The following is a 14,568-nucleotide window of genomic DNA, read 5'->3' on the forward strand; positions in this document are numbered from 1 at the left end:
AAAGCTTAAAAAAAAAATGGGAGGGGGAGGGAAGAAAACTAAAAATGGCAACCCACTTTCCATCTTCAACTGTACCATGACTACCAAAGCTGAGTCACAGTTACTATTGATAAGCAGGAGGGAACAGATCCTGACTTACAGATCCTCAGGTGAATCCACAAGGCTGACAGCTAGAAAGCTTATCCATTTGCAAAGCAAAAAGGGAAGAAATGGAATCAGAGCAAAACAAAGAAGTTCATCTACATACATCTACACAGTCATTTTCACAACTGGAGCCAGTTAAGACCTTAGCAACTCGTGCTCATCTGCTGGCGCAAACACTGAAGTTGACTGCACCTATGTGGACTCAGGAGAATCCACATCTTCTGCACTTTCTGTAGGAAAAATCTTATCAAGATACCAAATGCCAGCACCATAAATTAGACACAGAAGGAACTTTAATTATACAGTATGTTTAAAATGTATCCTCTCACTGTTCAGTGGCTTTGAAACAGTGAATTTCCTATGCTAATTTTCCTAGAATAAGTCACAGCCACCTCAAATCCTTTGCTATTCAAAATCTTAACAGGCATAGGAGGCCCTACGACAGTTAAAAAAAATCCCAAAACCTTCTGTTCATTTCTATGTCGATCAAGAACTTTGCTTTGTTCAACATGGTAAAAACAGTCAGGAGTGATGGCAGAAGTGGCAACACTTAAAAAGGTTGCTTTGTAACAATTCCCATGCAAGGTCCTCAAAAGGGAGCTGTGCAACCACTTAAAGAAGAGGTAATTCCACTCTGCAGAAATAACACTTACTGTGTCATTGTCATCTCTTTCCAAAATCTTGACAAGCCCGTGCTTCACGCTGCCTGTCTTGTCAGAGGGAAGCACCACAACAGACATCCTACACTTTGTCAAAAGAGTAATTCTCACCCAAAATCATCGTAAATTTGCATGACAGCACAAAGGTGAATTTGGAAGCAGACAACAGAAGGCTCTGAGGCTTGCGTGCCTCCAACACTGCATGGCTTCACTCATTTTATAACACCAGCAACAAAAGTTTAGTAAATCAGCCACCAAGAGGAGTTCTTTTTCCACCTGTTAAGGATCAGTTAACTCTAAAAAATTCTCACACACAAGCATGTTAAAAATACTGATTCTCCACATGAATATTCACACTAATGGCCGGCCCTCTGAAGAAACTACTCATTGAAATAGTTTTAAGTAGCAGTGTGTGGAAGGAAGAACAGATTACCCACTCCATATACAGTGCTGGGGGACCAGAGAACAGCCAGCCACAGAGCCCACACCCTGGCCTACAGATCCATATCTGGCTCATGCTGGTATTCTCCAGGAGCAGGGCTCAACTCCCAATCCATGTTTTGTCATCCATCCTTTCACTCCTCATAAGCAGGACCATAAAACCTCCTTGCTGAAATCCTCTCAAAAGGCAAGTTTGAAAAGACAGGGGATTAGGAAGCAATCAATGAGAACTGTGGCAAAGCAACAATTTACTCAGCAGGGCTGTCTTGATAAAAATCTGCTCACTGACAATTTCTCTCTCACCTTTGTTATTAAAGTTCATCCTTGCCCAGCATCTCAGGCTCTCAGTGCTGGCAGTCAGAGACCTGACCCAACCCAGAGTGCCCAGAGAGGGACACAATCCCAGTGCCTGGGCAGACTGACACTGCTGCTCAGGGGGAGCTCAAACCCGTGCACCTTGCAGCGCTGCAAACACTCTCCAGGAGGAAGTGACGGAGACAAGTTTCATCTGTTCCTGGACCCTCAACAAATTGAGGAAGTCTGTAAGTATAGTTCCTGGGGTGCTCTGAAATAAGACCTCACTCCAAGGGAAAACAAGCTCAGGTCAGGATTAAGTTAACAGAATTGCCTCAAAAGGAGAACACAGCTGCCTATTGACCAGACTTTTAGGAGCTGTCAAATTTTAGCCCACCTGGCATCTAGACTGGCTGTGACCACAAGGAAGAGCATCTGGCCAGCTGATTGATCTAGACAGAAACAACTGGACTGGATAAAGGAGACAGTTCATTTTTGTAAGAAACAATATATTTTATTTTTCTGACACCACAGCCCTGGCGAGTGGTTTTGTACCAAATTTAATGGAGGTTACACAGAACGTTTTACGCTGGGGAGGAAAAAAAAATAACCACAAAAAAAAAATCCTGGATAACTTTTAGTGTCTGTTCCACTCCCACATTAATAAAATCACTTGGGGTTTCTAAGAAAAGGAGAATAGGAAACAGTGAGAGAGACTACTGTAGGATGTAACAGTGTCCAAGTCCAGCCCCTTCCTAAAAGTGGGAAGAGTCCCCACGTGAGGAGAGGCTCTCCTAGATTTACTCCCCAAAATAACACAATGTATTGCAGCTGCCATAGGAGGAGACAGAAGGGGACGGAGAGAGAGAGAAGCCTATTTAATAAAGAGTGGGAGGGAGAGACAGAAGGTGCTGGACAGCACGCCATAATTTGAAAAATATGTCCTTAACTTATTATTTATTTCTTTTAAAAGATTCCCCTCACTGAACTTAAGTTCCTTTTTGTGCTTTTCATTAATACTCTGCTCTGAGGTCGTAGTTTGGTTTTTCTATACATTGGAGTTGAAGGAAAATAGTCCGAAGTTCTGAAGATGGATTCTCCACCTAAAGTAAACAGCCTAGAATCCCATTCTCCTCTCACCCCAAAGACTAAAGTCTCTGCTAAAATCCCTTTTACAATATAGTACAGTACACAAAAAACCCCAAAAATAACCGAGAGTCCTGGGAGAAGCCAGTCCGAAGGACGTAAACATACAGAGAATGGTGCAACTTGTGACAAATGGCAATTCTCAAAATACAGCTACAGATTCTCAAAGCAGGTGCCGTCACGGGATACCCAAGTCCACAAAAATAATTTTTAAAAAATAAATCTTAAAAAAAAAACAACCTGTTAAAATGAATTTTTTTTTTTCAGGTAATTCCATACATTCGAGATTTCCCAAAGCATCCTCTGGTCTCTTTTCACCTATTGCATGGCCAAACTGTACTCCTGAAGCTTCCAAAAAAGCCCTCAGGACTTGGAATCTCATCTTGACAAGGATCAGAACATCCAGTCTTACGGTAGCAGCTTAAAACATCATGTTCCCTGGGTTTCCAGGGCCTTGGCTAAATCCTCCCATGCCAACATCAGCAGCCATACCTCGGGGCCTCATCTGGGGGGGAATCATGATGTTTTGTTGGGGTCCCATCATGCCCTGCATCGACATCATCATGCCGGGCGACCCCACGGGGCCCGGGTGGCTGTAGAGCCCGGCGGGGGCTCGGTCCTTGCCCGGGATCATGCCCACGGCGGCCACGGGGTTGCTCATGAGCGCGGGCTGGCCGGGCATGGCGGGCTGTGCTGGTGACATCATGCGGTGGTGCGGCCCCATCATGCCCTGCTGCAGGAAGGCCGGCGGCCTCATCGGGTTGTGACCGGGCATGGACGGAGCCGTGCCCAGGGGGATATCCGGAGTTCCCACCGGCCCGGGGCCCCCCATGCCGGGCAACGTTAGTCCCATCCTCGGGGTCTGCTCTCCTATCATCCCCTGCATGTGGGAGAAGCCAGGCCCGGGACCCTGCGGCTGCTTGCGGCCCGGCACCTCCCCACGAGGGAAATACTGTAGTGTCTGGCTGGGCTTCTCCGACGGGATAATCCTGGACAGGTCGAACTCGGGTATTCCCGTGGCTCCGGGACGGATCACCTCCTGCAGCTCTGGATCGGTGAAAACCGAAGGCATGTTGTTTCCGAGAACAGTGAAGGAGTCTGGACCGCCAGGGCCTCCAGTCTTGCAAAGTGCTGGATCTGTCGAACTTTGGGGCAGGTTGGTAGGACGCCCCAGAGGTCCTTCTCCGTGGAAGCCCATTCCTGCTGGGAAGTTGCCCTGTCCACCGCTGGGCCCGTTGTGTGGAAATGGCACCTGCTGTGGAGGGGACTGTACGGGAGGGAACCCCTGTGGGAAGCCCAGGCGTCCTTGAGGTACCATTGGAGACTCCTGGGAACCATGCCCCATCATTGGGTTGTGTGACATCAGGCCAGGTCCCACGGGGACCCCGTGAGGAGGTATATTGGGTCCCATAGCATTTGGAGAGGGCATCTGGTTGTTATGGGAAAGAGGCTGGGTCATTCCCATTGGGCTAAGGGTTGGCATTGGACCCACTGGGTTTGGACCTGAAATTCGAGGATTCTGAGAATTAATGCCCATTCCTAGGGAAGAAACAAGGAATCACATTTAGACAACAACCAGCAATAATCAATAAAGCCGTCAGAGAGCTTTCTGCAAGGTTACCAAGTCTGCACACACACAAAAAAAAACAGTGCTAGTAAAAAACCATCAGCAGTGGCTTTGAGAAGTGTTAGTTTGACCAGAAATTCGATGCCACTCAAACAGCTACCTCCCTAAGCTTGTCACTGCCCTATCAGTGACAAAAGCCTGCTCCATAAGTAGGATTTCAATCCAAACCATACTTTTACTACCTCCCTGGCAGTTTGGATGACACAGGCAGTAGCAAACATGTCTGTGACAGATTATCAGCATATGGACACTTGTCCACTGGGAAGCGACCAGAACTCCTTTCAAAACTCAGCAGTGATAAGTCAGGTAACCTTCATAAGACTAAGAGGCACTGATCAATGAGGTTAATGAGTTACCATCATGAACTTATGCAATTAGCCAGCTTTCCCCAGATATATTCTGCCATTACTGTGTGAAACACACTGCAAAGCTACAGGTAAACTCATCAAGAATTCATTACCAATTGCCACTCTCTTGAAACATCCACTCATCCCCTTTTTCGATATTAATTCAATAGGGTGGAGGTGCTACAGCCTACTTTTATGTTTTTGATGATTCAGTGTCCAAACAAGCCCCTCAAAACAGTGAAGCTTCTATGGCACTGCCTCAAGACAAGAGAGGTAAAGTCTCCTCTGGATAACACATTGTAGGTCCCACCCTTAATCCCGTGAGCAGCCTTCATTCACACAAACAATTCCAGTCTGCCTGAGGGACAATCTCTCCCACACACAAGTGCTTTCCATGTTAGACACCTTCTGAAGAAGGCACACTTTCTGGACAGAAAAAAACAGTTGCAAGGAGAATTTCCATCTCAGAGAACTGTAAATGTTTCCTCAAAAACAACCCATGGCTACATATTCCTCAAGTTTTTTCCCATCTCACTGTCTTCATTTGATGAGGTTTCCATGAAATCACCCTGATGCCTTGTGCTTATGTGCCTTTGATTTTCTTACCCGGTACGCTGTTCATAGGTGGCAAGTTTGGGGAGCGCGCTGGAGGGGAGTCGTCATCCGAGCTGGCCACAGTTTTGATGGCATCATGATAGAGCGGTGTAGAGCTGGGCATGGCAAACTTGGACATCCTGGACATCATAATGGAGAGGGGATTCTGGGACAGGGTTGGCTCTGGAGGCATTGTGTAAGGACTGCTAGAGGGAAGATTTCCAGGGAGAGTGGCAGGAGCAGACTGGCTGACTGTGGAAGGAGGTGGACCACCTTAGGAAAAAAAAGAAAAGAAAAAGAGAATGATTTTAAATTTTTCTCCTTCTTACTGTTTTCCTTAAATCAAACTCTTTTCCCTTAGAAATCTCAAAAACTAGAAATCTTTCTTATTGCAAGACTTTACATGACTAATGCAGTCAATTATTATGAAAGGTAACCAGAAAAATAAGCCTATTGGTCAAGTTGATTAATATCTGTTATTCTACTGCATAACATTTCTAACTAGAACTATCTTGAGCCTCCACAAATCCACATGAAGAATTACCAGTTTAGTCTGAAAATCTTACTATTCAATTTTCATACACTGAAGACAGACTTAGGTACCAGAGCTAACTATAAAAACCAAAATCTAAAATGAAAAAAGACACAGGCAGCACTAGACAAGCTGTAGCAGATATTATGCTGAGACATGCAAGCACATTTGTGACAAGCTGCATCAGGAGCTACAAGTAAAACTCCCTGTTTACATTGCATTTCTTGTTTCATATATAGAGATATTAGCTGCTTATTCCAGTGAAACAAAGATTCTCTGCACCTATTAGCTAAATGTCATCCTTTCCTCTCACAAAACTAGAAGTAACTTAACTATACTTCCAATCTCCTTTGTTCTTCACTGATGAATTTTACGCCACCCAGACCAATGTGCAGACGCTAAACTGAAGCTGTACTCTCACTGAAATGAAAATTCACTGCACGTTCCTCAGCCCCTCCCAACCAAAAGAGGAAATGAGAATAGAGAATACAAAACAACTGCAATGCCAAAAGATCCATGGTTTGGAAGAGCTGCATGTCAAAGCATTCATTAAGCACTAAGTAAGGCACAGACTGAAGCACTTTGGTGCCCTCCCGAGCCGCCGACCCCACAGGCACGTCCCGGTCCCCGCCGTTACCCGCGGCAGCACTAGAGGGCAACGTGGGCAAAGGGCTCCACTTTCCCAGCCAGGAGAATTTCCCGGGCGGGAAGGCTGCTCTAGAAGCCTGGACTGAAGGGCGGGTGAGCTTTGAGAAGGTGAGTGCAGAGGTGTGCCAGCAGCAGGACCCCGAGGTCCCAGGCACAGCACGGCTCAGCACGTAACCAAATGTTATGTACAGCAGTGGTTAGATCGCTCCAAAGTGCTTGAAGTCTGAGTAACTGAATCACAACTTCCTGTCTGCAATGTAAACCTAGCAATGACCAACCATTCCTGACTGTGTCTAGATACACTGCTGGTTAAGTGCTCTGCATGTTTTTGTAGGAACCTTTTATACCAAAGTGCTTTAATAACATCAAGAGGATCTTCTCCATTGAGATACAATGACTATGAGCTATGGAAGAACATCACAAGACCCTTCCAAGGAGAGATTTCCCCCATCAATTCTCTATATCTTTTCACACCTCTTAACCCCATCCTTTTGCTTTTACATCCTCAGAGTGATCAGCCCTGAGCTCAACACATGGGAGGCAGGGTGCAAACCCACAAATACAACAGGAGGAGGAGAAGCCCTCACCCACCAAACCCTCGGCACAGCCCCCCTCAAATAGGGAAAGGGCCATCCAGCTCTTATCCTGCTGCAGGAGCCCTCCTCCCTCCCTTTGCTGCACATCTTGGATGACCCAACACTAACCAAAGCACCAAGTCTGGCTAGCAAAGGCAGCACTCACCCGACTCCACGTTCCCCAGCATGGCTGGAGAAGACATGGTTAGAGACGCCTTGTGGTTCGGGGGAATGCCAGGGCTCTGCAAAGGAGGCTTTGGAGATGAAGTCCATCCAGGAGAAGGTGCGGGGAGAGACGGAGACTTGAGGTGGACAGGAGAGGCAGCAGCAGACCCCAAGACAGGGGGGGATTTAATGGAGGCAGCAGCAGCTGCGGCAGTGGGGCCCGCGAGCATTCCTGCCAGCTGGGAGGGCGTCTGAGGGGACTTGAGGTTCCCCGAGGGAGACCCCATCATGGGAGACTGGACCTGGCGCATGGTGGGGGACTTGAGGGGGTTGATTCCTGGCGAGTGCACCTGGCCAGCCGCAGAGATATCCAAGGGCTTGCGGCCGAGGCTGCGCTGTGCAGGGGGAGCAGTGTTGAGGCTATTCGGGTTACTGGTGGGATTGAGAGGTAGTGGCGGCATGTGGCTGAGCCGGTTGTTAGTCCTTTGGTCAGGCCCCATCTGTTCTCTGAGATTCCGCAGACCGACTCCCGGGCCCTGAGACATGGGAAGGAAAGGCCTGGGACCCATGCCATACTCCTGCTGCGGGTGCTCCCCAAACGGCAGCGGCACCATCTTCTGCTGAGAGGAGAGCATCTCCGACACACCGGGGCGCAGCTTCATCATCTCTTCCGGCCCGACTCCTGCCTCCCTCAGCTTCTGAGGGACCAGGGGTGGGTTGGAGCCCATGCTGACATTCATGCCCATGTCCCCCTTCATGCTGCCAGGGCCCATCCCAAACTCCAGCTCCCTGCTAGAAGCCATTTGTGGGGGCATTCCTTTTGGGAAGTCCCCCCTCGACGGGCTCATCGGTCCTTCTACCGGCATGCGAGGGAAGATGGGGTTGTTCCCAGGCTCCATGTGTCTCTGGGAGGGCATCATTCTGTTGATCTCCATGCCGGGCCTGATGCCTTCCATGTTCAGACCAGGAGGGAGGCCCATCTGTTTCTCAGCCAGCTGCTGCTGATAGAGCTCTTCAGGCAGGCCCTGCGGATTGGGGAACCGCTCCCCTCGGCCAGGGCCACTGAAGACACCCTGACCAGGAGGGAAGTTTCGCCCATCTGGGATTTTTGGCACATCATCTGGCCAACTAACTCCTGAAAGCCCGGGCCGTGAGGCGGGATTCGGGACATTGGGGCCTTCCATGTCAGGATTCATCATTCCTGCAAAACCAGGCAGGCGCATCTGGCTCCCGGGCACGTTGGGATGAGGGGCCATGCCCCTGGGGGGCAGAGAGTGGGACATGTTCATGCCTTCAGGGAAGGGCTCTGGACCCCCAGGTCCCCAGCCCTCACCAGGGGTCATCTGGTAGGGAGGGGGAGGACCTCGGACCACCCCACGAGGCCCGTGCTGGTGGACCATCATGTCCTGCAGGGAACACTGCTGCACAACCACCTGCTCTTGCTTCCTTCTCTTCTCCTCGTAAAACTCCTGCTGCAGCTTGAGCCAGGCCACCTGCTCAGGAGTCATGTGGTCCAGGTGGTCTGGGCCTATGGCTCCTGACTGGGAGTTCATTGGTGGTGGCCCCATTTCATCTGGGGAAAAAGGCATGTCCCTGTGTCCTTGAGGGCCAAACGGAGCCCCTCCATCTGTCCGAGACCCCGACCCTTTGCCTAAACTTTGGGATTGAGCCATCATAGCCTGTATCGGCCCTTCGGGTTTCTTTTGGGGACCATCCAGCACCCCAGCGTTTGGGGGTGGCCCCCCACTCTGCCCTCCTGCAAACTCCTTCTCATCAGGGAAGAGCATGCGCTGGATGTCCCTCAGGGTCTGCAACGAGCGCTCGCGGTGCTCCAGCTGCTCCTGGGACAGTCCATCGGGGTTCTCACCCAAACTGGATGGGTCCCCACCAGACCCCTGCTGGGGAGGGCCTTTGGGGTCTGCAGCAGAGCTATTGCTACCTTGGGAAACCGGGCTAACCGCTCGATTATTGGGGGTTGAACTCTGCCCAAATCCTTCTGTCTGCAACGGCGTAGAGTTGGCAGGGCTGCCCACAGACATCACTTTGCTTTCCACACTGGGACTGTCCTGATCTATGGGACATGGGGGGCCGGTGGGTTTGGATACTGGCGCTGACACGGGCGGAGTCGGCTGCATTTTGGCGTTCTGGGGAGGGTTCTGGTCCTGGGCAGCGGGGGGCTGGGGCTGTGGCAGGGCCTTGGGTTCAGTCCGAAGTGCAGTGATCTGAGGATTCTGCAAGAGAAAGCCACACTCAGTCACTTGCTCTTCTTCCAGCCATGCCACATAAGCAGCAGTGCAAACAAAACACCCAATCTCAATCCCACCAGCCCAGAATTTGCCTTCATGCAGCAATTCCACAGCAGCCTCTTGGCAATGCACAAACCTACTTTGCTCAAGGCATTACTGCAGGGACCCCTTTTGTCTGTGCTAGCTCTGCATGACCTACAGGTTGGAAATACACTACCAAAATATTGCAAGACTCTAACTCTTCTTTGGATGACCCAAGACATTTATTTGCAGACAGTCTGAATGACAACTGTCTGTCTTGCTAAAACTTATTTCAGAGTGTAAATAATCATCCATCTCTCTGAACCACACACAGGCACATTTACAATTGCCCCTCCTCACCCCCATGCAGGTATTCCCTACCAAGGGTACAGTGTTTCGTTCCGCCTTGCTGTTTGAGATGTTCTGGATATGAAAGGACACGATGGTTTCCACCTGTCCCTTCAGCACAGCTTCTGCAGCCCTGCAAAGACAGACAGGCAGATGCACACATCCAGTTGAAACTAAGAATCAATTTTTCTTAACTGGCCTCCTTTCTATCTTTCATTTGGCAAAAGGGAGAAAGATTTAGCCACACATATTTCACTTTAGATGAGTAGCAAAAGAAAAATGCTTACGTCTACAAACTCATCAGCATTCAGGGTTCATGTCTCAGTTTAAGCCATCCTGGCTTCTATTCATTGCATGGATTGCAAAACAATATCCACCACTATTTGCCAAAAAAAATTATATACCCATACCTCAGAGAATGAAACAATTACTTCTCAGAGCAAAGAAGGAAGGATATGGTCCACTCCAACCTCTTCAGCATCCCCAAAACAAGTAATGACTTTTTGCTACTTGATGCAGAAAGTGCCCTTGATAATCTCTTAAAAGATGAGCACAAATGCAATTCCTGCTCTCAGAAGACATTCAAGCAGCTACCTACTTACTTGTTGGCCATCTCAGTAGAAAAGACGTAAACCACTTTGGATGGAGTCTTCTGCCCACTTGCTGGCTCCAAAGTGGCAGTCAGACCATGGGAAGGTGTGGAAGACCTTGGGGCTGAAGCATTTGAAGGAGTCATGGAGTGTGGTGTGTGCTGAGACTCCTGGGACTTCACATGATCAGCAGAATTGCAGTCTGGAAAGGGACAAAGGGGAAAAGAAGGGAATCACTATTTTGGGATCTCTTTGCAAATCAATTCTGGAAAATGATCAGAGCTTTTTTCTCTGCTGAAATTTCCTGCTTCTTCCTCAAGCATCACTGAAGGCAATTCTTCTATTACACCACATGTGTTTCCTCTAAAGCCTTGGTGTACTTCAAGCAACACTGGGAGAAAGCTCCTCTTGTGTTCCTTTCCAACGAAAGTGGCAGTTCCCACAACTGATCTCTTTGAATTCTCTAATGACCACATAAAGCACAAAAACTACACTTTTATGTAGGAACAAAGATAAATATATCTGCCTCAGGAAAACACTCCTGGAAAACCTGAATTTTTCTTTAGGTGACCTAGCAAAGATGGACAAGTGAACATGTGGTCAGGTTTTGCACTGCCTCACAGAGGCAATGCTGGAGCCAGGAACAGAAATCCCAGCTCTCTGGCTTGTGTCACCAGTCAGGGTGCTATGGCTTATGTATCTATGTTGACAAAACAGACCTGCATATTGTTAAAACCCCAGTTACAACAGAACAGTTCCTGAAAGGCCAAAGGCCAGAAGGAGACCAACAGGTTGCATTTGTACTTATAAATCCTCTGGGGGAGTTTAAGAGTTACAAAGGAACTTTCCCACCAGAGTCAGGTCTGGGCTCTAACCGAGCGTGAACAAGACATTTACCAATGCCAGCTATGACAACCTCTCCTCTTTGCCTGCTTTCAAGACCTTTAGATTTCACTGGCTGGAACTTTGAGAACCCCAGACAAACAAAATGTCTCACTAATACTTGCAGAGCAATTCTCCATCTCATAGAGGACTCAGATTGATTGTCTGCACTTGCACATGAACCCTAGCACACGTACCTTTGATTTCTGGGTCATCATTAGGAGTCCCAGCTTCCCTCTGTTCAAAGGAGTCTGCTGAAATGCTCCTCTCTCTCTTCCCCTTCCCCTTGGCACCATTTCCAGCCCCATTCTTCAGCCCCATACTCCCACCCGGGCCCGGGAGCACTTTGGGGGTGTGACCCCCACTTTTGGGGTCACAGGGAGAGGGCTGGGATTGGCTGGTGGAGCCCCCTTGTTTGCCTTGGTTGGAAAATTTGGAATCCAGCTGAGGGTTGCCAGACGGGGACATCACTGTAGGGGGACGGACCATCACCTCCTGCTTTGATTTGGGGCTACTGGGGAGAGAGAAAAAAAACAAGAAAGAAAAGGAAAAAGTGACAAATCACACCATTGATTCATTCAGCCCTGTAGGAACAGATTAGAGTGAAGCAGAAACAACCACTGTCACCTTTACAAGCTAAGACAATTGCTGACAAATAAAAAATGCCTGCAAGCTTAGAGTCATGCAGGTGCTTTTTTGAACATGCCCTGAAAGGGTTATTATCCAAGATGGAATCTCATTGCTCAAGAAGGCACCAGGGCAAACCACAGACCTGCCAGATCCCAGAAACTGCTGTCACATGAGGACCCACCTCTGGCGCTTCTGTCAATAAAGACAACGGTTTCTATGTGCACAGAGAAGCACCTCACACCAAGACCAGCTCAGAGTAAACAAACAAGGCACTATAAAGTTCCCCTCACCATTCTCCTGGACCCCAACTACCCTGCAGCTCTGATCAGCAGACCCCCCCCAACCCATCCCTTGCACCTCCCTATCCAGTTCTACAGGGAGCACAAGGAAAACCCAGCATTGCTGCAGCATTCGTCATCCACCAGGGCGAGCTGCCAGAGAAACACAAACCTCTGACCGTGAAAACAATTAAACCAGCTACAACCTGCCCCTGAATCAGGAAAGTGAAGGATACCATCTCCAAGCACACTCCTGCAAAATGGGGCAGATGAATCCTCCTCAGTTTGCCAAAGGAGACTCAGAGTCTTTCATTCCTCTTCCATCCAGCAAATTGCATCCTAAAACTATTTTGCTCCTCTGCAGGTATTAGGCACCCCTTCCCTCCTCACCCTCCACTGCTACTGGATCTTCTGCATTGTGTTTTAGCATCATCACTATCACTTCCAACAGGCATCCTCCTCCTAGCATCCTCACTGTGGGACTCACACAAGCTGTTCCCTCCTCTGGACAGGCATCTGACTCAGAAGCATTCCCTCTGAAACACTGTTAAGCTCCAGATGACCTCTAGGAGTAAAAACTCAAACTCAAGAATGCTGTCAATCAGAACCATCCTAAGTCCCTGGACACCGCTTTGCTTTCATATTTTTCCCTTTCCAAATTAGTGGAGAAGAAATGCTGCCCAGCTGCACTGGCAGGTGACTGATGCAGAGGATCTCAGTGCTCAGCTGATCAGTTCTCCAGGCTGTTCAAGCCAATAATATGGAGAAAGCATTTTGTGTGAAAGTACAGAGAGACCTTCTGATGTCCAGCTGTCTCTCAGGAAACAGATAATTAGAAGAGGAGGAAAGGGAAAAAAACCAAGGTAGAAACAGCAGGTTTATTCTCCTGCTGCCTATCCAGGCACCTGGTAGAAGGGAGGAGAGCACAAGGAACAGAAAACCCATGCCTCCTGAGTTTACAGCTTTCAGCTCATCCTGAGCCTTACAAACATGGAGACCACCAGCACTGTGCAGCCACTGCTCAGGTACTCAGCAGGCTGATGGGAGCACAGAGGGACCAGGAAGCCACACTGCCACACTCCCTGGGCTAATCCAGCAGCAGAGCAGGGATGGCAACGTGCACCAACCCACAGCAGCTGACTGCAGGCTCTTCTCCTTACCTCTGTGTGTTGCCTGACGGGGAGTTCCTCACTTTGGGGTTACTGGAATGCATTGACAGAAATCCTGAGCTCACAGTCTCACACACACGCAGATGGGCTCTCGGCACGTTCCTCGGGGGAGCGTGTGCCGCCAGAGGCAGCGTCGCAGCGCTTCCTGCCACCCGCTCCTCTCAGTGCTGGCTGCCTGCTTGCCTTTTTCCTCTTTGCTCCTCGCTGCTTTTGCACTGGGCACTTCCCTCCTGCAGCTCCAGCATTCTCTAGATGCGTGCCTCCTGCTGCCCAGGGGAAGTCTCGCATCTCCAGGGCACACTGCAAAGCACCCCACAAGGAGAGAACAGAAAACCAATGAGGAACTTGCTAAGCAGATGTGTCTGCTGTGAAGCTGTGCATGGCAGTTCTTCCCCCATTCCCAAGAAGACAGACCATTGAGTTTACAGGCAGTGAGGCCATCTTCCCTTTGTCCAAAGCAAATCATTCTGGAGTCAACAAAACAGGGAAGCACCTTGGATCTGAACACTTACATTAAAGACACTTCAAAAGTCAGCAGGAAGCCAAAAGTACAAATCCCCAACATGACTGAGCTATCCAAAATTCCCCTGTGAATGGCCATAATCTGATATTTCTTAAGAACATAAACTCTGCTTAAATCTTTTGTCTCTTTGGTCCAATATACCCAGACACATGTTCAATGATGTGTGCTAAGGGTTACACAAAGGGAGAAAAATAAAATAAAATGCCTTCCTGACCACCTGTAAGTTACTGCTCTGTGAGATTACTCTGAAAGCATGAGGGGTTAGTCACTCACCATATCTATTAGAAAGGTCAAAAAAGCACTGGAGTAGTACCCAGCTAAATTTGCTCAGCAACACACCACACATTATTGAGGCTTTAAAAAAAAGGGCACCAAAAAGCAGCTGCTTTTTCAGCTTCTTTCTAAGAAACAATATGCATGACGTAGGCAGTAAGGCACATAAAGCTATTTCTGGAGGTGGAAACTATTGAACATTACTGTTTACGTGCTCTGGGCTAAATTATTTTGGAACAAATTTCTGTCTTGTTTATGTTTCAACAAAATCTCTCCTGTTCATCTCACCTACTCAGATGCAAATCCACTTAATTTAGAATCTAACCAAGATTTATTGTTAATGTATTAAGCATTGCTAGTTAAATATTATTCAAATGTAAATATTCCCAATATTCCTTCTCAAACCAAAGAAGTAGTTTCTTCCCACATATACCAA

General features: G+C 48.4%; 2 protein-coding genes across 8 annotated transcripts in view; both read right to left on the reverse strand.

Annotated features, from left to right (window-relative positions):
* Window positions 1-2,026: 2,026 nt before the first annotated feature.
* Window positions 2,027-13,456, reverse strand: BCL9 (BCL9 transcription coactivator). Its single transcript, XM_063150136.1, has 7 exons — window positions 13,328-13,456; window positions 11,457-11,773; window positions 10,390-10,579; window positions 9,821-9,920; window positions 7,174-9,403; window positions 5,265-5,525; window positions 2,027-4,223 (listed from the first exon to the last, which is right to left on the reverse strand). The coding sequence occupies exons 1-7, from the start codon at window positions 13,378-13,380 to the stop codon at window positions 3,106-3,108; spliced, it is 4,269 nt and encodes a 1,422-aa protein (XP_063006206.1). The 5' UTR covers window positions 13,381-13,456; the 3' UTR covers window positions 2,027-3,105.
* Window positions 13,406-14,568, reverse strand: part of LOC134414881 (uncharacterized) — a 62,569-nt gene continuing 61,406 nt past the window's right edge. For all 7 annotated transcript variants that reach the window (XM_063150144.1, XM_063150138.1, XM_063150145.1 and 4 more), the window contains one exon: window positions 13,406-13,636. In XM_063150144.1, the coding sequence (XP_063006214.1) occupies window positions 13,406-13,624 (219 nt within the window). In that variant the 5' untranslated portion in view covers window positions 13,625-13,636. The remainder of the gene's footprint in view (window positions 13,637-14,568) is intronic.

The sequence above is a fragment of the Melospiza melodia genome, chromosome 2, assembly GCF_035770615.1.
Source record: "Melospiza melodia melodia isolate bMelMel2 chromosome 2, bMelMel2.pri, whole genome shotgun sequence".
In the NCBI taxonomy this organism is placed as follows: domain Eukaryota; kingdom Metazoa; phylum Chordata; class Aves; order Passeriformes; family Passerellidae; genus Melospiza; species Melospiza melodia.

What these genes read in the sequence shown, in the direction of transcription:
- BCL9 (XM_063150136.1), bottom strand. Translation starts at nt 13,380, where the DNA reads ATGCATTCCAGTAACCCCAAAGTGAGGAACTCCCCGTCAGGCAACACA. An exon ending in CCGTCAGGCAACACACAGAG is followed by an intron (nt 11,774 to 13,327) that starts GTAAGGAGAAGA and finishes CTCTCTCCCCAG; the next exon opens with TAGCCCCAAATCAAAGCAGG. An exon ending in ACCTATGAACAGCGTACCGG is followed by an intron (nt 4,224 to 5,264) that starts GTAAGAAAATCA and finishes TTTCTTCCCTAG; the next exon opens with GAATGGGCATTAATTCTCAG.